This window comes from Tachysurus vachellii, chromosome 17, assembly GCF_030014155.1.
Source record: "Tachysurus vachellii isolate PV-2020 chromosome 17, HZAU_Pvac_v1, whole genome shotgun sequence".
NCBI lineage: Eukaryota > Metazoa > Chordata > Actinopteri > Siluriformes > Bagridae > Tachysurus > Tachysurus vachellii.
The window spans coordinates 15794804-15818686 of NC_083476.1; the positions used below are offsets into that span (position 1 = coordinate 15794804).

General features: G+C 37.9%; 2 protein-coding genes across 5 annotated transcripts in view; both read right to left on the bottom strand.

Annotated features, from left to right (window-relative positions):
• Positions 1-798: 798 nt before the first annotated feature.
• Positions 799-10226, bottom strand: sms (spermine synthase). Its single transcript, XM_060891240.1, has 11 exons — positions 10003-10226; positions 7139-7259; positions 5531-5618; positions 5081-5145; positions 4146-4321; positions 3885-4042; positions 3055-3141; positions 2717-2831; positions 2507-2586; positions 2240-2355; positions 799-1883 (listed from the first exon to the last, which is right to left on the bottom strand). Exons 1-11 carry the CDS (start codon positions 10046-10048, stop codon positions 1853-1855), a joined length of 1083 nt encoding a protein of 360 aa, XP_060747223.1. The 5' UTR covers positions 10049-10226; the 3' UTR covers positions 799-1852.
• A 2637-nt stretch (positions 10227-12863) lies between these two features.
• The window catches only part of cnksr2b (connector enhancer of kinase suppressor of Ras 2b), a 37736-nt gene continuing 26716 nt past the window's right edge, over positions 12864-23883 (bottom strand). For all 4 annotated transcript variants that reach the window (XM_060891383.1, XM_060891381.1, XM_060891382.1 and 1 more), the window contains 9 exons: positions 23310-23358; positions 22650-22825; positions 22202-22275; positions 22032-22103; positions 21489-21556; positions 20553-20644; positions 18849-19353; positions 15271-15470; positions 12864-14528 (listed from right to left, as the gene is read on the bottom strand). In XM_060891383.1, the coding sequence (XP_060747366.1) occupies positions 14478-14528; positions 15271-15470; positions 18849-19353; positions 20553-20644; positions 21489-21556; positions 22032-22103; positions 22202-22275; positions 22650-22825; positions 23310-23358 (1287 nt within the window). In that variant the 3' untranslated portion in view covers positions 12864-14477. The remainder of the gene's footprint in view (positions 14529-15270; positions 15471-18848; positions 19354-20552; positions 20645-21488; positions 21557-22031; positions 22104-22201; positions 22276-22649; positions 22826-23309; positions 23359-23883) is intronic.

The following is a 23883-nucleotide window of genomic DNA, read 5'->3' on the forward strand; positions in this document are numbered from 1 at the left end:
ACAGCACAGAGATGTGTCGTTCGGGAACGAGTCGATTCTTTGAACCGGCTCTTTTATGTGAAATTCCAAATCCGATTCGTGTTACTTATCGGTCGAACTTTATTTTTATTTTTAATAAGTAGGAGACTTACGATGTGTCAAATGAAATCCTGTGGTATTCCTCAATTAAAACTTCATAAAAAATGATATCTGAACACTTGCTGTTTTCTGTTTTGAGTAAACATCAAGCATTTATGAAGAACCGTTTTTTTTATTAGTTATAATATATATGTAGAGAGAGAGAGAGAGAGAGAGATAATGCGAAAAAGTATTGAATCATGTAATTCGTTGAACCATATAAGCGATGGATAGGTAAGAACCCGTCCAAAAATTTGGGTGCCTTAAAAATATAATAGTGTTTAGGAGTCGAAAGATCCGGCTCCTGTTGGTGAGATGAACCGATTGATCTGACTCACTGAATCAAGCCATAATTCAAATATAATGAACTGAAAATACATATTGTCTACATATGTTTGCCTAACACAAAACATTGTTTAATTCAGTCTTTTATTTATTATCCATAATGTCATCTATGTTGAATGTAGGGTTTTAGATTCAGAGATTGTAGTCCAGACCAACGTACAAATGAATCACAACTGTAAATAGTTTTAGAATGTGTGTGTATCAATGTATTCGGGATACATATAAGTATTAAAGTGTAAAGTAGCTGCCCATTTATTAAATATTTACAGTAAGTGCATTATATGCAATTCAAATGACAAAATTAAAGAACATAAAAATGACTCATTTGCAAACTAGTGATGGGTCATGGGAATAGTTTTAATGAAATATTCAATTTACCTCTGTACCTTGTGTTTTTTTTCTTCCAAAAGCATTTCATGATCATAAATAGGCTGAACTGAATCTTAAATTCGAATCCCCCCTCTGTTTATCAACCATATTCAGTTATTGTATTTGTCAGTAAAAAATAAATCTGATAGACATGTCTGCAGCCAGAAAAAGTTCTCTCCAGGTTTCTTTAATAGATGTTTATCACTCTGGTTACCTCATTGTTTTTTTGTTTTTTTCAGAGCAAAATTACGGTGTATTCGCTGAAATAAATCAAAATCGAATAAATAAGGTAAATGAAACACCTTAATATGGATTTTAAATGCAAATGCGTGGGAACTACATTCAGTGGAAGCCTCTTTCCTTCAAGCACATGTGGCAAATGCACAGAAAACTTAAACTTGAATGTACAAATCATTAAAAAAAAAAAAAAATTCACAGTTCAGCAAAATAAATTTTAAATAAACTCTGCCACTGCAGAACCCTTTTCCCTTTTAAGAAGTGATTGAACAGAAAGGATCCTACTGGAGCACCCTCAGCATCAACACTGCTATTAAATTTCCAGTGGGTCAAATCACACTCAAAGCTCAGTAACAAAAGGAAGGAAAAAAGTAAACACACACAATAAGATCAGTGAAGCTACAGTAAAAAGCATAATTTATCATAAAATCAGAATGCAAACAGTCTGTTGTCTGATTGTTCACTGCACTCAGGTGGAAAACTTGCTTAATTACCCTTCAGGTTTCAGTGTCATCTGCAGCGTTGTGTCCTTTCGTGTATACACACAAACACACAGGGCCACAGTGTTCACTAAAGGGTCAATATAGAACAACCGCACAGTACACCTTCTAACAAACTTAAAACAAACATACAATCATTGTGTGATTTCAAAAATAAAAAAATAAAAACTGGCATCTAAAAAAAGGAGGGTGCAGAGGGAGAGTAAAACAGTGCATGGAGAAATGTGTGCATGTTTCCCCTCAGTGCATCGAAGGGTGAGGCATCAGCAAGCAGGGACCAAGTGTTACTTCTTCCAAACGGTGTAGAACATCCATCTGGGACACCATTATTAAGGATTATTTCTAATAAAGGTGAAGGACACATGATCTACACAAATACATACTACAGGGTTGTGCGGATGTGGCCAGATCTGTAGGATATTATTTACTGTTTTCAATGTGTTAATTATTTCAAACATCGCTAGTCAGGCTATCTTCTAAATGCTACATATCAAAATGATTTGATTTAAAATGTCCTGAAAACATTTAGAGTTGAACTGTTTTACATTTGATGTACTGTCTCATGCCACACAGAGAGACAGTCACCATGTCACTAAGTCACCTAGTCTATACCATGTCAAATACCAGATGTTGTGTGTTTGGGGAGCTCAAAAGTTAATGGTGAAGGATACAACTCTAGGTAGGAAGGAACACACACCACCTCTTTGGAGAAATCTACCTTGCATGAAAGCTTTCTCAGCAACCCCTCATACTCACTAAGTGCCTCAGTGAGATTCACGCAGTTACCCTGTAAGAAGAGCAAAGAGATTTATTATTGCAATTTTCAAGCATAAAACAATCATAATCCACTAAATCTTAAGATACCAAGAGATCCCCTTTCTTAGTATAACCCCTACGAATAAATGTCATTAACTCCAACCGCTGAGACACACACTCACCTGGGAAAAGTACTTGCCAGTAGGTCGTAGAACTTTGATTGATAGATCAAGAATGAGCCTCAGGAATTCCCACGTTGATTCTGCAAAGATGCAGATTTTCATCTGTTAACCGGCTGCACAATTATTTTGTCATAATTTATAAGGTTTTGAGAAACCTTCAGCTTTGATTTTGAACGAGGTTTATACAAAGGCATAAATATGAACACGAACCCTCCTCAGGTGCTGTAGAAATGGGGATTGCGGTTAGATCATTGATGACATAATCAAATGTCCTTCCCTCTTCTACAAACTTTTTAAGTATTGGAACACAGTCCTCTACCAAAACCTGTGGTAGGGAAAAAGAACGGAGGTACATTTGTGAATCATGGTGCATAGATAGATGGATGGATGGATGGATAGATAGATATATAGAGATAAGCAGCAGAGTAAAAAAGAGTAAAGCAGCATAAAGAATGCTTCATTCATTTTCCTTAAACAAACATACGTTCCTAAGATATTAAGACGTCTTTTTGAACTTATTATTCTACAAACATCTCTTGTGTCCTTACTTCATAACAATCCCCTTTCAAGTTATCCAGAACATTCCCACAAGTCTTCCTCATGTGTGTCCTGCATGCGTCGATCACCATCTGGTCTATGTGCAGGTGGCATTAAGGAAATAAAACACTGCACCTCTTAACTGCACTTCACTATGGAATAATAAAGAAAAATAAAATAAAGGTTTTCAGTGATCATAACTTTAGCCCTGTATAAAAGGATGTGGACAGACACCTCTTCCTCAAACCCATATATGTTTCTTGAACATCCCTGTCCAGCAATTGATGTTAGAATAACCTTAGGGAAGGCTTTCCACTTGATTTTGGTGTGGCTGTGGGGTTTTGTGATCATTACGCTAAAAGAGCATTAGTAAAGTCAGGCACTGATGTCAGATAAAGAGGCCTGAGGTGGAGCTGGTGGTCCAGTTCATCCGCATTTTTTTCAGTAGGGTTGAGATCAGGACAAACCAGCTCGATTTGTGTACTGGGACACTGTCATGTTGCCACTTGTTTGGGACTTAGTAATTATTGTTTTTAATTTCCCCAAATGACCTGTTTTTATAATATAATTCATTATTTTCATTTAGATCTTAGACAAAGGGAATTTTAAGAAAGTATTGTTATATACACATCAGTTTGATAGTTAATATAATCATTATTATTTAAATATAGTAAAAAAAAATCCTTTAAGCTGGTGACCTTTTATACTTGCATAACCTTATAGAAACAGTTAAAACAGTTTAGAATACAAGGCTAGATAAACAATTTTCTTCTCCAATGACATCCTCTACACTGGAGTCAAGAGGATAAAATAGGCTTCAAATAAATAACCGTTTAAAGGATATTTCCACCATGGTGATCATCTTTGGTTTGAGCTTGACGGCTTCACAAAGGATGCCTCCATCTCCTCCACCCAGGATCAGGATCTCTTTCCCAGCGTAATGCTCTCTGCCATTTCCCATAATGGCCTGTGTGTAGGGCAAATCGCTTTCTGATAAATCTACAAAGAATTGATACACACAACATCAACACATGTCCATGTTCATGTCTGGTCAAAAAGTCATAACAAAAGCTGCAAAAACAGTGTGGTGTGTGCAACGTACTAACGTCCCCGTTGAGGATGAGGATATTGCCAAACTGCTGCGAGTGCAGGATTTTGATGTTTTGGTACGCAGAGTCTTTATCAAACACAACTTCATCGATGTCGTATTCTATGAGCCTGCCGTCAGCTGTAGGCCAGTACCTGTCCACCTCTCCCCCTCGCTGCAGCGCAGGGAGCCTGACATTAAAACAATACACACATACAAATTTCTAGAAATGCACTCAGCAATCACTCAGCAGAAAAGCAATTCAGGACATAAATGGTAGAGATGCAGAATAGAGAAAATCATCCTACAGTTAAAACATGGACTGTATCAAGATGATCAGTATGTCCTACGCTGCCATATATGAAGACCAGTGTTTTTGGTATTGAAAACCTTAGTGCAGTGCAATTTGTCTAATAGCTTTCAGCTTCATGATAAATGGTAGAGTTGCAGCTGTCAATCAGATCCAGCCTGGATGTAAGCTCACCGAAGGTGCCATTTACTTGCTCCTTCCCTTCATCTTCATGTGTGGATGTGTGTCAGGTTTTTTAAATATAAATCTATCCTGGTGAGCATTTTCTAATAGCATTCCTCTCTGGAGGCTGTAAACACACACATAGATAAAATTGTGCACACACATTTTATTTATATTATAGGATGGATATATATATATATATATTAAATATATATTTCTATATTAAGTTGTAAACAGGACCTAAATAGTAGAGATGCAGCATACAGAGCAGCATCCTACAGTTAAAACATGGACTGTTTTAATTCATGTCCAAAGTATGTGTATGTTTTATGGATGTACATCAGCACGTGTACATCAGAATGTGTACAGCCTCTCTGGAGGCTGGTGCTGGTACACACACACACACACACACTCACAGTGTGCATTTTGGGATGTATATTTAGAACTGTGAACAAAATAAAAAGTCTGAAATTCTCACCTCTTCACCCTCTGGATAGTTCCATGTAGCAGGATGTTCAGCTTCGTCTCTAGTGCATTCAGTAGCTGTAGAAAATATCAGAGTTAATTTGAATTAAAGAAAGAAATCAATAAACAAACAAAGCTTAACTTAAAATAGTTATTAGATATTAAAAGAGCATTTGGCAAGATTAAACTGTTCGAAAGCCAAGTTATAAGACTATAAAAACAAGAAAAGAGGCTAGTACTATTTTGTGAGAATGGTCATGATTGCCTTTGCTGTCCTGTTTGACTTTGTAAGTCTCATGAGCCTTAAAGCTTCCGTATTAGTGTATTTGTTTAGGTGTGCTATGAACATATTTTGCATGTTTGACTCTGCCATTCCCTGGAAGCTTTAGTATCACAGTAACTTAAGCATCACACCCTGGAGACAGCAGTTTCTGGTATGGCAACATAAGCCGTGATTACTCACACTGTCCACTTGTGCTAAATCATCTCCTTCACAACACTGCAGGTCAAAAGTCACCAGACCTTGAGAGAGCAGTCTCAGGATAGCAAATCTGTTCATGGACAAAATGGCGAATTAAATATTACTGGCATCACAGCTATTATATTCATGTAGATTATATATCAATAAATTCTGAGTAACCAAAACAATGTCAGGAAAAAAAAGAGAGCTTCGGATTCTGCAAAGAGCAAGATTTCTTTTTCTGCTGAAAAACAAATGACTGAAACGAAGAATGCAAGTGGAATAACGCATTATGTATCACTAAGGTGGATACATGAAGATGTTAAACAAGGATTAATTAGAAATGTACCTTCATTGCACTTTGTCACTCCACCACAGGGAACATGAAATGGATTATGCAAGTGATCTATTTATAAACCTTTATACTTAATGTGTTACTGTTAGACTTGAACCTTCTGTTCATGTGATGTTATGTTATGTTATAAATCTCAGAATCGACCTACACGGGTCTGCAAAAATTTAACCTCCACAATGTATTTTTTTTTAATCTACCATCCAACATATCCAGTCAATGCACTGACTGCTAGCTTGTGGCAGCTTTATGTGGTTTTAATTTCTAAACACACATCTATCGCATAAATTAAAAACATGGGGCATGACAGCAAGAGAAACTTTTAGTATATTGTTTTGCTTGACAAATATACTCAAATGCCATAAATACATAAAAAATAAGCAGAATGTATTTTTATTTGTTTAATATACTGTATTACCTTTTACTTATCACCAATTTATGTTGGCAACACACTCATGAAGTAATAGCTGATCAAGCCCTGAGAAACACCACATGATGACCACTGAAAACAGATGTTTTTCCCCCAAATAATGTTTGGAATTATAATGGAAGCTTAAGCTCCTTTATCAAGAATTCAAGTCCCTCCAAAAATGTTGTTGTCCCAAATAAAATGTACTCTGTCCCAGGCCAGCTTCATACCAGATAAAGTCAACACAAAGGCCTGTCAGCTGTGTTTACTACGACTTACACGTAACAGGAAGTCTGTGCCAAAGCCCTTAAGCCAAATACACAAAGGCCCTAAAGTGGCCCTGTTCCCATCTAAACATGGCCCATTGTTGGCCAGAGGATGCATTTAACTGGCCAATCATCAGTTATCCCAATAAAGGTCTGTACATAAAAGCACTCATGGCATTTTCAGAGAAGGATCCAGGGAGCATTTGTAGTTGCAGTCAAAGGTTACAGCTACAGAAAAAAATGCAAACCCTCTATGGAATGAAATTTCTGAATGCATTTTATCCTCATGACTCATAACCCATCACTAGGAAAGGAAAATGTAAGTTTTAAGTTTTATAGAATCTAAGTCAAAACTGATACCTGCCGTTATATGCTAATGCTCAATGATTGTATTGCACCAGTCCTTTCAGTCTACCAGCAGATACTGTGGTTGCCACTCTAGGTTGTTGCTTTTAACTGGTGGAAATGCAGGCGTCAATGTCATGCATTCACTTAACTGGAAGTCTCATAGCAAAACCAATATCTTTAGATTCAGTCCGATTTGCACTAAAATAATTTACCATGGTGGGGGTGATGGTACTTACCTGCCATTCTTGCCAATAAATGTGGCCAAGTATCCATGTCCCTCGGTGTCATGAACAGTTTCTGTCATTTCCTGCTCTTGAAATATAGACTGCAGGCCACGAACAGTCGCAGAATGGTCAGCTGGAACAAGAGAAGGCAAGCAGATGGAGAATATGCTGACAAAGTAGTAATCAGCCTTACTACTTACTTGTATGACCTCTACCTCAGGGAAGAGAATTAGTGCTTCTGTCTCACTGACCCTGGGAGTAAATCTATTGATTGAGCTTATACAGCACAAACTACTCAGACACATTACATACAACCATACTAAAATCAAGATTTACTGTTGCGGCAGACAATCTCAATCTTGTGAAACCAGAGCTGCATGACATGACATATCACATTACATTCCTTAAGTGATTAAGGAAGAAGTTTAAAATACAAAAGGTTATTATACTAAAGTTGTTTTTATTTTTTTTGTTGAAATGTTTTTTTGTTGTTTTTTTGTTGTTTTTATTTTTTTTGTTGAAATGACAAATTCTGGTGTACATTTTCGGGCAATATTATACTACAGGTTCATCATATAAGATGATGTAGGATGTCACTCTGATGCTCCAGGATTACAACTTGTGGTTCATTTTTGTGGTTGTACAAGGCAAATAGAGCTTACTCTGGAACAAAACCATACCAATACAAAAACTCAGTAATGAAATTTGCATACACTGGTGCTTTTCCTGCATTATGGGTTTTCTTTAAAAATGTATTACCTTTTGTCAATTTGCTAAAAGGTGGGTCTTCTGTATAATTAAGGAAATGTCATAAATCCACATTTAGGAGGAATAAATGAAAAAATACCCAAAGATTATCAAAGCACACACTTCACTAAAAACCACTGGCCCACTCTGCATTCAGTTGCTACAGTTGTGTGCTTCTTGGTCCCGGTTCTCAACATTATCTATTTACATAATCATGTTTATTTATTTTCCTGTGTTGTGCCAGGGAATCGATCTACTCATTCTCATAGATATTCTTTTTTATAATATAAAATGTGATAACAGATGTCTTCACTTCATTTTAGAAACATTTAAAGGAAAATGCTTGTTTTATTACTGCTTTATTAAAAATTTACAATAGATTTTTTAAAATATTAATTTAAGCAACAGTGGTCACCATGTTTGAGCAGTAGAAGCAAAGTAAAACATGCGACAATTTTTCATTTAATAACGTTTACATATTGTTGTTTATGCAATCCACTCTATCTGAGGCAAATTTCATATTGTTCAAGAAAACAGCAATTCTGCGAGTTATATTTAAGAAAAATAATACACTTTGTCTCAGTAGCCTTTCTCTACCTACTGAAAATCTTTGTTCTATTCTATTCACTACCCCTGTTTCTCTGTCTACATACTATTTTGAATAGACAGCTTGACTCTATTTTGTAAATATACAAATAATAAGGTATATAATGATTCTTGGTCAGAAATAAGTATAGAGTATTATTTGTACTTATATTCTACAAGGCTGTATTTATATTTATAAATGCTTCCTTCCTTGTGCAACTCATTTTACTATGCAAACGATCCTGAGCATTCAGGAAATATGCAAATTACCATCTGAAGTCATCGGTGAGAATATACTGCGCTTTGAAGAGTTGGCAACACTAGTCTGAAGGTTGTGTTTGTACATTACTGCTCTAAAAACCCACTTAGCTATCTAAGGAAATCATTAAAAAAAGTTAACGGACAGTGGTTAAGGTGTTGGATTACTGATCAGAAGGTCATGAGTTTGAATCCCAGGTCCACTAAGCTGCCACTACTGATCGGAAAGCCATGAGTTTGAATCCCATGTCCACCAAACTTCCACGACTGATCGGAAGGACATGAGTTCGAATCCCAGGTCCACTAAGCTGCCACTACTGATCGGAAAGCACTGAGTTCGAATTCCATGTCCACCAAACTACCACTACTGATCAGAAGGTCATGAGTTCAACTCCCAGGTCCACTAAGCTGCCACTACTGATCAGAAGGTCATGAGTTTGAATCCCAGGTAAACTAAGCTGCCACTACTGGGCCCCTGAGCAAGGCCTTTAACCCTTAATTGCTCAGTTGTATAAACTGAAAGAAAGTCGTAGCATTATGTTTTATTAGTATGACGAACGCTTTTACAGCTGCAGCAGATGGGTAATGAATGATTTAGAAGTGTGGCATGTGTACGTGCCAGGCTCCTGGTAGCACAAAGAAACGGAGATTAAAACAGATTAACAGTGATGCACTTGACTGACTGGAACAATCTCGGAGATTTTAAAGTACAGTGGCTTTATGAGCTTTCTCTGACATGTAAACATGTCACGTACAGCTGCTTAATATAGCAATTATACTACCTAAAAATACACTGCTGTTAGTAGCCGCTAGCTACTGTACAGTATATGGTCTCAAATCGACAGCGTTGTAGCTAAAAACTAACTGACAAAGAAACCTGAATTCACACGTATAAATGAGCTAGTCGACTGTTTTGACGGGCGAGTGTGTGTGTGTGTGTGTGTGTGTGTGTGTGTGTGTGTGTACGTGAGTTTCAATTCACTAAGCGCATGTTGAGAAGAGTTAGCTTTAGCACACATGCTACATTCTTAAGGTCAAAAAAAATCAACGGTCTAAAATCCCCTACGTTAAAGTATTTTATTTAACAAATGTCTATTCAGACATTTTGAGGGTTCATTTCTCCGTTGGTGCGTGTAACACATACACATACAAAACCGCTTCTGGTATTAGGCATTAATTCTAAAATAAACCGGCACCGCGAGGAGAGAAGAGGCCCGTGTTTGTGCTGCGAAGACCCGAGCCGCCGCCTCCTCCTCCTCATTCATTCACCTCTATACGCCGCTTACCTGGTGCAGAGAGCTTGAAGTCGAGGGTGTAATGTCGCACTGCCATGATGGGACAGGGCCGTCTGCCATGCCTAGAGAAGGCGGCCGGTGTGAAAAAGGGATGAGTGTGTAGCGGGATTTAAACGCGAGCAGGAGGTGAAAAGTGGAGCTGTTGTGATCTTCGCTCCGGTGCTATAGAAATAGGCGGAGGGCAGATCTGTCTACACACTGCGGGACAGTAGGTGGGGAGGAGGAGTGTAGTGGTGTCATATACAATTACTGCTGTCTTACAGCGCTAGGTTTGATCATACTGTTTTATAGTGACTGTATGTGTCCTGTAACCTGCCACTAGGAGCTGTACACAAAATCAAGATCATGATGAGCAGTGAATCCGGATCCTATACTGGGAAGAGATGGGAATACACCACGGATGGGATGCCAGTCCGTTATATGGTGCTATGTATAGACACAATCACTAACTAAGGCCCTGGTATCAACATGCACCCTGGGTAATCTGATCACAAGCAGACAAAGCTAAGTACAGATGTGAACAGGCTCAAATGCATTGTGACATTGTGCACGTTCCTAGTCATCAACAAAAGGTCATTACATATGAATGTAAAATATTATGTAGCACTATCGTCTGATGGATAAGTGGCCTTGACGGCATCTGCCTGATGCTGGAGATGAGTGATATGACAAGAAATATAAACAGTTTGTATTATATGCTTTATTTGCATATACCTTGTGGTGGCCTTGGAACTAACACAGAATAATACATGGTATTGTTGTGAAAAATCTTAGTAAAAATAATTAAAGTATCACTCCTTACAATACTATAACCACAGTAAAGTATTAAGCCTTGCAAAATATTGCAAATGGTGTCATAAGACATACGTAGGCGAGGTTGTAGGCTCCAGATGTTGTAATAGTTTTAAGGTAATATATGACTAACATATAAATGGCCACACCTGAGTCAAAGTGTAAACAAGAAAAGAAGTTTATTGTGATCACAAACTTAGTAAAAGTAACCAGACTCAGTGCTATCAGGCCTAGTCAGTCTGAGCTCTCTGATCAACGTTGTGTGAGGAAATGAAAGTCAAAAGTTCAGCTGAAACAGGCATGTAGGGAGTAGGGAGAGACAGCTGAATCAGGCAACCAGCAGGACGGACATGCTGATTCTGAGATTGAGGATCTAAGGGAAAAGGGGAACCTGACCTTTAGTAGAAAGAGAGAAGCTAAGGCTTAAAATATGCATGTGAATCATAACAATGGTTTAGTAAGCTTAAGGAGTCAACATAGAACTCACTTATATACAAAGCAACATTATAACAGCAAGGGCTTAGCAAAAACAGCAATACAACATAACCAATATAATCGAGAACTTTTATCATAATTCAAACTCATAAAGATAACATATAATCAATCAATTATATAATCAGGGATGAGGGATGTGATAGCCTGGTGGTTAAGGTGTTGGATTACCAATCGGAAGGTTGTGGGTTCGATTCCTACGTCCACCAGGCTGCCACTGCTGGGCTCCTGAGCAAGGCTCCTGTGCTCAGTTGTACAAAAATGAGATAAAATGTAAGTCGCTAAATGCTGTAGATGTGAATGTAAATGTAATCAGTAGAAATCATATACAGTATAGAATAGCAAGAAATGAAATGAGGAAACTTACTCATTGTAAGCTGTAAAAGAGGATTAATACACAAGACATCTGTGTTGTGAAAGATTGAGTGGCAAATGACTCAAGAATAAGGAGTGACAGGAAGATCTCTGGAGCACATTTTAACAACAAAGCATATTTTTTATTAACAATGCAGAAGTATGTCTGGAAAAACAACAGAAAAAATTTAGAGGCGGACTTGTTTCTCTTGTATTACGGGAAAATTAAAAGGGCAGACGTGTTTTTTTAGGAATAGGGGGAAGTCACTTAGAGATTTTGTGAATTCAGGAGAATTTGGAAAGGTCAGGCGGATTACGTAATAAGGAGACATTACCTGAATGAATGGAAGGCACTTAGAGGTGCCAGGGTATATATATTGAGGAGATTTAATGGGGAGGGGGCCTTTTTTGCTTGATTTTTTGTGTTTGAACTTTTTGGGTTGCAAGGGGATGCTCGCCTGTTTTTTTTTTCATTTGATTGCTTTTGACTTAGAAATTTTTCCTTGAGCTCAATGGAACTGTTGGCTGCAATAAAGAAGTTTGCTCATTCTCATCCAGGTCTGGAAAGTCTTCTCATTGTTTTATTTGTATCAATTATAGTGTTATCAGTAAAGTTTAGTTTAAATAGTTAATATTCGGTTAAAAGTCTAAAAGTGTGGTTCACCCTGCGATGTGTCCACTCGGAGGCAGGCTCTGAGTTCCGACAGTATGATGCACAGTATGATAGCACATCGATACAATCTTGAATATAAGGGTTGGTTGATGCTATATGTATGTCCTAATGATATTCTTAGAAAGCCGTGCTAAAATTTATCAAGAAAATGCTTAAATATCACCACCTACCCAGTTCTATGAATTATAAACTTATCTTTGCAAACATCTCCAACATAGAGGATTATAGCAGATACACACAAACAAACCTGCCCTTGCCTGAGGTCATAAACGGATTCTTTAGACTGTAGGGGTTTTTCCAAAACACCTTATACATTCTCATATATCAGCATATCTCCCATGAGTCTTATTAATCCATCTATTTCAGTCATTGTGCATCTTGACATCTAACAACTGTTCACTTATTGCATGATATTCATCATTATAAGCAGTAATTCCCTCACTTTTATGTATAAAGGACAGCATCTCAAGAACTTTACAGCGCTGATGTATATGAAACATTTAACAAAACATCAAACTGTTTATTGTTAAAATTATTTTCATCTCAGAGATACAGTACAACAGGATAATTGCTTATAGGTTTCATCCTGTCAAAGGAATCAACACCATCATTTATCTTCAATTAAAACACAGCTCAAAATATAAAACCACGTACAAACCAGTGGATAAATATCATGCTTACAAAAATAGACAGCGTTTCACTGGTTAACCATTTTAGTTTAGCATTGTTGTGTATTTAACACCAAATTCTTGAATGTTTTGCACTGTACTATGAGTTGATTCCAGGGTCAAAGGTCATAAGCCACACAGAAGACAGCCAGATGGAAGCATAGACAAGGATGACATGTTTGATATACAACCATCTTTCTCTCTTTGTTTTACAACAATAAATACACATAGTCATTCCATATGTTATACCTATTGACATACACTGTTGTACAGCTATAAAAGTTAAAGAAACTGCAATTTCCAATTAAGAACTTAAAGCCAATCACACACACAAAAATCATAACTTTGACTGTTGCCATGCAAAGTAAAATAACACAATCAGTAGTTGAGGAACATCTATACCAGCAGTTCTGTGTTTCATTTTCAGTCAGTGTAGAGGACCAACACTCAAAGGAAGTGCAGTCATTTGGTTTCTCAAAGGCCAGTATTTGCTAAACAATACATAAACTTCAAAGGTTTCAACAGACCATAATTTAGCAATTACCGATATACAAAATAATGCCTTCATATGCACATATTAACAGTGTGCAAATATGGAAACAAATCAGGAGAAAGAAGGAAGACATGGCATAAATATGGCAAGTAAAATGAGCTCAGAGGACAGTAATAAAGATCGAATAAAGATCCAATAAATACGATGCCAGTCAAAAGTTTCTGAGCAATCATTTTTGGTGGCATTTCCGGATGCATTGCTACCTCACAGCTCCATTATCCCTGCTCTGATCTCAAGCTTGGGTTAATGTGTGTGTGCATCTTATTCATGTTTCTATGGATGTGTTTGCCTGCTGCCCCATGATGGACTGGCATCCCATCCTTGTATGTATGCCACAATTTCCTGAGACAGGCTCAAGACTTTAAACGTAAATATACAAGGGAGTAGGTAGAAGTGAACTGAGAACAGTTTGTGGCTTTTTATCTTATTGGAAATAAGCACTCATATGCACACAACATGTACATTTATATTTCAGTTGATATTCATTCATTCATTCATTCATTCATAGTAATCTCATTATGCTGATCATTATCCAGGGATGCCAGACCAACACAGGGCATAAAACACACATTTGCCTTCAAATTTACACCCCAAAGTAATTTAGAGTGGCCAGTCCACCTACCATCATAATTTTGGGAGAAAAACTGTCAGGACAATGTGAACTCAGGGCTGAATTCTGAACCCTGTAAAGTCTGAACGGTCTAATAACCTTTTTCTCTACTAAGGTCTTTGATGGAAACAAGCTTAATATTTTTCTTCAAAAACCATTGACTGGCAGTGTACATGTAAATCAACCTCCATAAAGAAGCAGAGATGAAGAGAACAGAACTAGAGCAGAGATAACACTCCTCTCACATTACAGTATACAATCTTTATGTACAGATGTAAATACTGTCGTTTTCTAGGCTACTCTCCTGATTGCCACCGGTTTTCCTTACACATCTCGATGAATGATCTTTGTCTCAGCCTCTTTTAGCGGGACATCCTGTGAGAAGATAAGTTGCATTCATCTATTTATTCAAAATAAATAACAAATAAAAGACAATGTAGTGCAGACTTTTTAAATACCATAAAATGCCCAGGTGTGGCTATTTGGTTTGGATTTACTCCATCATTTACTACATCCCTCCATCACATAATAAGCCTTTCCTTATAGTGTTACTTGAGAACAATTTGTCATAGTTACACAATCTTAAAGCAGAATAATATGTTATAAAAAAGAAATTAAATTTCAACAAATAATATGATTCTATAGTGACTTTGCTACGATAAAGGAGCCAATAATGTGACGCATGTGCTGCAGAACTAACATATACATTTTAGCACAGGTAATTTTGTAGTTTAATGTAATGCTACATACACTGGACCTGTTCTTATTGGAAAGCACTTTAAATAAACAGAAACCATAGCAGAATCACATTTATGTATTTATTTGTGTAATGGCCACAATAATTCATGTAAATGTGCATATATGATGCTGTATTTGAGAAATTGAGGCCTGATTTGTGTGTCAGTAAAAATGTAGTTTATAGATTTAGTAATAAATCTCTGTCTAGTGTTAAATGACAGCCTTTTTGTCTCCTTCATGTCAAGACTGCAGTCTGGTAGTTTCAATTCTTTAGAATATAATACAGTACAATATCTTGTATTACTGCTTATTGGGATATGTCTAGCTATCATGATACAGCCTGCATAAATCTCTTTCCCCAAATCTAATATTTGCATACCTTGAATGTGTTCTGAAGAATGCGCAGGCGGTGCAGTTTTTCATTAAGCAAGGGGTCATTACCACGGCGGACAAATGAGCGCTTGTACTCCAGACGCGTGGGGGGCATCTGCTCATTCACAGGGGATAGACTGGCCCTCTCTAGAGCTCGATACAGATCACACAGCGAATCAGTTTGGTGCCTGCGTTCCCGCTCCATACCTGCACAGGGCAGCACAGAGCAATAGAAACGAGCCGTTAGTGCTGAGCAATACTGCGCCTTTATTTACATGGCAAAGGGAAAGCAGGTCACATAAAAGTTGGGATCGTTTATGTGGGTAATAAGGTGTTCTTGTGTTTGGCAGGACAGTTATTGGAAAAACAAAAAGACTAAAGATTATTGTTTCCTTCAGATGTGCTATAAACACCATTCACAAAGCAGTCAGTCAAACAAGAAGTGACACTTTATAGATAATTGTAAAATACACTAATAACAATCCAGCCAGTTGGTCTCTGGAACACTAGAGGAAAAAATCGTGAAAAAATAACTTTACCTCATGAAACTAAATCTGTCCTGACACGGAATCAGTGCATCCATGACAAAAAGTCTCCACGGAATCAGTGCATCCATGAAAAAAATAAATTCTTAATAGGTTAATTTAATATTTACCTAAATTACTATTTCCCTAACTACTCTTCCTTAGCATTACCTGCTAACAATATACCTAATACTCGCTAAACTGAATAGCACCACATAGCATCATTTTTATAACAACCAAGCATATAGATTAACCTAAAACTTTCAAAGCCAACAAGCAATAAGACAAAAAAATTCAGAAATTCAGTTTATATCAAGCTAGGGATAAATTGCATCAGCTTCCAAAACATGCAACAAATAGCACTCCTAGCACCATAAGGATCCTTAATTAAATGTATTATCCTTTTTGTTCTACAAATAAAGCAAATTAGTATTTGTGGAAGTGTTTTATTTCTTATTTAAAGACCCATTATCTAATAATGATTAGTGAACATGTACTCGGTTACATTGAGCTAAGCTGTTGATAAATCTGTTAGTATTGTTTTATTTCTATAAATTCAGTGCTTGATATATATAAAATTCAACACTGTTGTTTGTCAAAATGAAATATGTAACACATTCACCAGCCTGCATTTATAGACACTATGTGTTTATATTACTGTTTATTTTTAACACATTGGATTGGGTTTCTGGTAGCTGGAATAATTCTATAATAATAATTCTATATAATAACTATCATGCTACCCCTAGCTACCACTAAGGGGCAGTATCACGTCTCTGAGCAGTAATCCTTACATCACACACCGCAATGAATATGCAAAATACTAACATAAATCATTGTTTACTTCATGCAGTATAATGCGTTCTTATAATATGATGTTTGAAAAAGGCAGAGAGATGGAGATAGACATAGAGAGAGACATAAAGGTCCTGGAGGGGGCATGATGAGATATCAACAAATGCTGAAAGTATTTCCTTGTGTGCTCTGGGGCACAGTGTCTTCTCTGATTGTTTGTTTGTGTGTGTGTGTGTGTGTGTGTGTGTGTGTGTGTGTGTGTGTGTGTGTATGTGTGTGTGCGTGTGTGCGCATGTGCATGCCTGTGGGACATAAGCATATACAGTAGGGTTAAGTTATATAGGAATGTGTTAGAGTCTGGCAGAGATGTAAGACCTAAAGAATATAATGGAAAATCATGAGATGTCACATAAAATATACACACTACGCAATAAATTCACCAGGAAAGTAAAAATCCTACATGTGTCCAGAGGAGACCATTAAACACAGCATATTGAATAAGACTGTGTCGACTCTATTCGATACTGATCCTTCAGGCCAAGACAGACACAATACTGATATTCAATATAAGATTATGTACAACTGCTTTGAGGGATGCTTAAAACAACATTAGACGTTGCTGCTTGTACAAGTGTAGCAGGTTGAGGTTTCCACACATATATCCCTACTTCTATCTGTCTCTCTCCTGAGCTGTGTGCTATGTGTTTATTTGCCCATGAGCAGGACATGAGTATAAAATGATGAATAAACTGCAAAGCTGCCAGATTATTTGTCTTAACATTATCAAAAGCCTCCCATGCCACAGGCACAAGCTTAAGGATTTAAGTGTTAAATCTGAATCAGGATGAAACTAATACACGTCATCAGCACTTCACAAAATTCAACGAATCAATCCACAAAAAAGAGGTCTGCAGGGCTGAAACTTACTCATAATCAGTGACAGAAAAAGGTAAACAAATGGCAAAAATCCCAAACACAATCATCCGAACATAAAGAACATGAAGCTGATGTTAAACAGATGATTAGAGACGTGGGGTGACAGTATGGCACAACATTATGACCACTAACAGGTGAAGCGAATAACACCATGTCTTCCTCACGGCACCTGATTGTGGGTGGGATATATTAGGCAGCAAGTGAACATTTTCTCCTCAAAGCTGATGTTTTAGAAGCAAAAATGGCCCAGGAATACTTGGAGGAGCACAAGGATGAGTTTGAGGTGTTGACCTGGCCTCCAAATTCCCCAGATCTCAACCCAATCAAGCCTCTATGAAATGTGCTGAACAAAAAAGTCCCATCCATGTAGGTCCCAACTTGCAGCTTACAGGACTTAAATGATCTCCTGCTATCATCTTGGTGCCAGATACCACAGCACACCTTCATGGGTCTAGTGGAGTCCAGGCCTTGACGGGTCAGGGCTGTTTTGGTGGCAAAAGGGTGACCAACATAATATTAGGAAGGTGGTCATAATGTTATGCCTGATCTGTGTATGTAACTTTACTATTAATTAGTTTAAACATTTTGTGACTTGAGTGAAAGCACTCTAAATAGAAAAGCTTATGTATGATTTTAACTTAGGTTTGTTCAGTTTCTGAGCTGTGTACTGCTGCATTGTTACAAGATTCTCACTTTTCCTCAGTTACATCATCAGAGTCAGACATGTGTCATTATATTGCTAACACTATACAAGAAGCCTGGCAAAGAGTTGGGTGGTGCGTGGTTGCTGAGCACTGAAGGTTCTTGCAAATTGCTGGTAAGTTTACGGGGTGGTTATTGGCATGATAATTTTTTTGGCTGATTCCAAAAATCCGAATCAATGTCTGCAGGAGTGGTCAAAATACACATACTCAGGCTTAACACTAGCCACAATGGGGGAAACCGTCAAAGGTCTAAAACACAAAATAGGAGTACACAATTAAATGAAAGCTGTGGAGACAGGGATAGAGCAGAAACAAAAACGTAAGCACAATGGACCTGTCACTATGGGAACCGCAATGCAAAGGTGCAATCTGTGACAGCAGGCAAGCATTTTAGAACACATATTTGTATAGACAATCAATTCCTGTTGTATAAAACCAAAGTCTTTTCACCTAAATACTGCCTAAATTTTAATATCCCATGTCTTTAAAATATGACATTTTAAAGGCATACAGCAAAGTAGAACTGACCAAAAATAGACTGACCAAAAAATTACAGTCTTTTGGTCAGCCATTTAAATCCAGGACAGTCACAAGTTTCTTCCCTCCTTCACATTTCTGAATATTACCTGCATCTCTCGTATATGCCTGGCCCAGCTGGTGCTGCTGCATATCTCTGTGTTCAGGTGCCCCTGCTGTTGCTGCCAGGATGGCATGCAGGCCGCTGTCACGTGGCAGCGTAAAGCTGCGGTGTTTTACTTCTCTTCCTATCCGAGCTGTGGAAGGTAGTGGGCTGGGTGTCAGTGGGGTGTGACGCTCTGGTAGTGGACAACGCTGAGGTGGCAGTGTGGCCTGGCGCCGAAGTTCTATAGGCATAGCTCCATTAGGCTCCAAGAATACAGCATCCTCCAGAGGCAGTGACTGAAGGAAGTGCAGACCTGAACTGGTGAGTGGTGTCTCAATCAGGTCTTGCCAGGAGCGCCGCTGGCTGGACGACTTGCGAGCAGGAGAGCTGGAGCCACTCATACTGGCACATTGAGGCTCGGGCTGGAAGTCCTCATGGGGAGACCGGGGCTGCATTGTCTCTGTGGATGGAGGCCGAATGTGTTTGGGCTCAGGATAAGGGCTCACCTGCTGCAGGATAAAAGAAAAAAAACAGTAAATTTTAAATTTAGGCTATGCTGAACACTGTACTGTAGGTAGACACTTTTTAAAGAAGAAGTTAATGTTAGCATTATAACCTGCTAGCATTGAGCTCACATTTCATTGAGTACAATTTCAGAACTGGATTTTTAAAATTTGCCATTCATGTCAAAATAAAGCAAACCAAACCATTTTTATAGTAATATTGCAAGCTGCCTGGCTTAACACATACAGTGCATTGCGTAGCTAAATGGTGCTATCTAGACCATGTACAGTAGGTGATGTTTAGTTATCCTAGTAAAAGCCTTCCAGAGTAACTGCTGCTTATATTAATTTTAAATGATGGAATAGATGGTCTTACAGGTTACATCTACCAGATACACTAGCTAATATCTTGGTCTATGACATTAGTAAATTGTTATTTATATTTATAGCCATGACAACTCTAATGCCAGATTAAATGTACAGGTATTTGTTTGATAATATTTTTAGTAATTGACTTTTGACTATTTGAGAGCTGGGATGATTTAAAACCTTGTTTCCTGTAGTTTAACATATTAATCCTACTGAAAGTGAGGGGTTGAAATTGCATGATGAAAAGGAAATAAAGGACACAAGCAGCCATTAAAAGAAATGTAGCTTGCCTCTGTGGAGCCTGGCTGTCACCAGCAATTAGACTTTGGATTTGAAACGGGAACACGCAGACAATCTTTCTCTCTCTCTCTCTCTCTCTCTCTCTCTCTCTCTCTCTCTCACACACACACACACACACACACACACACACACACACACACACACACACACACACACGCCTCTGCTGAAGGTATTCTAGGTCGTCTCTTTGGTGTTTCTCTCAATAAGATTATCAGGCTCTAATACCATAGACTGGATATCATTTTCAAAATTCTACAGCCACTAAGCGCTTCAATAATTAATAACTATCTCAGCTGCCTTTTTCTTTGTCTTTCACGCTTCATTCATTCATTCCTCCTCTGCTCTTTTCCACATTTTATCTTCCCTTCCCATCTGTTCACACATTTCTCTACTACATTAATGTCTAAAACCTTCATCTCGGTCTGGCAAGCCGTGCAATGTAGAGAACATGGAAAAAAAAAATCTTGCTCTTTAACATAAACAAAAATCAGGTTTAGACACTGGTCTTCCTCGCAGAGGCAGATTATGTGACATACTAAGGCAGGGTAGGTGTCATAAGGTGGTGGGGGGCTGTTCTGTTTTGAAGACAAGTTTTCAACATCCTCGTGATCACTCTCACTCCAGTAGTCTGAAAGTGGACAAAAAACAAAAGAAAAAATTGTAAAAAGGTGGGTATTGAACATGCACTTGGCAACATTTACCCAATTCCTTCACTGTTTTGCACAGTAGATCATTTAATTAAACGAAAATCTTACTGCACACAAGTGACAACTCACTAAAATGAAAGGACAGGCATGTATCAATATTTAACATTTTTAAACCATTATCTATGTTATTTAATGCTGTATTTATTGTTGTTTTACTGTTGTATTTTATTCTTACTTTCTTGGAACAATTTTTATGTCCCAAATACTTCACCATGTTACGTCAGAAACTGCAGCAGGCTATAAACTAGTCCCCAGGTGACATGTCTGTTCAGTTACTGAGCGCTCAACAGAGAGAGAAAAATAAGCTGAAATTTCACTTTGGATTGACAACAGACTATTTTGAAAGATGACATGCTGCTTTGCTGATAGCTTCGCCATTTTCTTTACACAAAATGTATTTTTTGCTTATAATAGTGTACATAGACTGTATATGCAAGTCTCTATACCACTATGGGGCCTTAACAAACAGGTTCTGATCTCAGCTATTATTTAGTTATTCATATTAAAGCATATTATTCAGTAACAGCTACAGATTATTCTGTAACTATACTGAAACTAATAGAAAACTATTAACTATGTACCTAACTAACTAGAAGTTAAACAGTGGTGCTAATATAAATGAGACATGAATAGTGAGATGTGATGTCCTGTGGCTGATGGGTAGTGTAGTCTGTATACATAGCTTTAATGTACAGTTTTATTGACTAACACATTTCTTTTCAGTTCTCTGCAGTCTGGTGCATACGTGAAGATGCATCTTCTCACCATGATCCTGTCGAATTCTTTCCTGCTCTGAGTGAGCTGCTGCTGCCATGTTCATTCGACTCAACCATCTGTGTATAGACACCAAAAAAATAAAAAACCTGCAGTCAACTGCAAAGCTACTTAAGGTTATCACTAAAATGTCAATTTATGGAACAACTGATTATGTGCAGTTGTCTAGATTTGTTCTGTGCACACACACACAGGTATACACACACAGTTACAAGCACAAACACACACACACACACATGAACACACATAAAGACATACACACACAAACACACACGCACACAGTTACAAGCACACACAAACACACACACACAAACAGGCACACATGCACAAACACACACTACTTCCACCGAATGCCTAATTTGAGCGATAATTAGATTAGATAGTTAATTAGATTATCTCTAGATTGTTCCAACCAAATTGCCATTTCTATATTATTGGCCTCAAAATAAGAAAAATAAGCTACTTATTGTAGCATTAATGCGTTACCACTTGAATCTGTTTAAGAAAAGCAGGAGGATTCCAGTGATCTCTTACCTGTTCATGTCGTCCACATTATCTGCTGCAAAGTAGAAACTCTTGATCTTAGGATGGCATGCCTTAAAAGCGCTTTAGTACAAAAGATGAACAAAAATCAGCACCATCCAAATTCCACTTTTTGTATAATTTTTATTTTTTAGTTCAAAGATAAAATAAAAAATACTTACAACTTCTTGCGGCATTCATTTGCTTGGTCAATTTTGAACTCAGGGAGACTGACGAAGCCTTCTGCCTTCTCATCCTGCAAAAAAGGCAATCATAATGACTGCTCACATTCATTCAAAGGAAGTTGATATTATTATTATGATTATTATTATAAACAGGATACAGAGTTGTCTTTGGTTCATACATGGAAATGCATGCAGCTGTTAGTGGGTGTGTTTTGAAATGTCATAATAAATGAAATACATGGAAGTGTTCATGAAAAACGTTCTGGTAAATCTCTTTAAAGACAAGATATCATAACACTTTCATGTGCCTACTCAGAAAACGTTTCTACTCAAAGCCCACATTTTAGGCTCGTCCGTCTGTACCACTCAAATACACGCCTCTGCATTCTGCAAACAGACCCTGCTAATTACCCTCAGACATTTCATTTTCTACTCTAAACCTCACCTCCTCGTTGATGTACCAGTACAGGCAGGTGTCTTTCAGCACCACCCAGTACTTCTTCCACTTTTGAGAGAAGTAACTCTTGGCATCCTTCTTCTTCCACAGCCAGCCTGCGCAATCTCCCTGTCCCAGGTCTTTACAGGAAATCCTGCGCTTACTGATGGAAGACAGTGAGCCAGCTACAAAAAAGGCAGAACAGAAAAAAGAAAGAGTGGTATATGGGGTTACATTCATTCATTCATTCATTTTCTACCGCTTATCTGAACTACCTCGGGTCCCGGGGAGCCTGTGCCTATCTCAGGCGTCATCGGGCATCAAGGCTGGATACACCCTGGACTGGAGTGCCAACCCATCACAGGGCACAGACACACTCTCATTCACTCACGCAATCACACATTACGGACAATTTTTCCAGAGATACCAATCAACCTACCATGCATGTCTTTGGACCAGGGGGAGGAACCCGGAGTACCCGGAGGAAACCCCCGAGGCACGGGGAGAACATGCAAACTCCACACACACAAGGCGGAGGCGGGAATCGAACCCCCAACCCTGTAGGTGTGAGGCAAACGTGCTAACCACTAAGCCACCGTGCCCCCCTTACGGGATTACAATGAGCTCCTATTTAAAACTGTGAAAAGAAGGGAACATTCAGTATCTCACCTCTCAACTTCTTCTTCGACTTCGACAGCACTGAAGACTGATCGAATGTCTGCAAAAAGATAATGCAAAATAATGCTGTTACCTAAATTTACGCAGATTTGAATTTAAAGGTCACAATTTCACCCAAAATCTTTTCATAAATATATGCTAAATTTAGTAAAGAATCACGTTAATCAACATATCTAATGTTATATTTAAATTAACTGCTATTTTAAAAAATATGACAAATACTGTGTATAAAGAAACTACAATGCCATACATATAGCTGCCAACTGTTCTGGTATAATTATCCTGTACCGTTATACTTCAGTTGGAGGGACTAAAGAGGCAGAATGACACTAATCCGTGCTAATAATAAAAAAGATTATGGGTGCGCAATATGTTGCCCATTATGACTGGCTGGTTTTATTTATTTCCATTAGAGTCTATTAAGTCATACTGTGTCCAGGACTACACTGTCATCACAGAAGAACACAATCATGCATCGAATGCTGAACTCCAAACATGATCAACTACATTTGAAGGAAAAACTTTTGTAAGTCTGACTTTCTTCCTTCGCAGCTCCTTGTGCCAC

What these genes read in the sequence shown, in the direction of transcription:
- sms (XM_060891240.1), bottom strand. Translation starts at nt 10,048, where the DNA reads ATGGCAGTGCGACATTACACCCTCGACTTCAAGCTCTCTGCACCAG. An exon ending in TTTATTGGCAAGAATGGCAG is followed by an intron (nt 5,619 to 7,138) that starts GTAAGTACCATC and finishes GTCCATGAACAG; the next exon opens with ATTTGCTATCCTGAGACTGC. An exon ending in ATTTAGCACAAGTGGACAGT is followed by an intron (nt 5,146 to 5,530) that starts GTGAGTAATCAC and finishes TATTTTCTACAG; the next exon opens with CTACTGAATGCACTAGAGAC.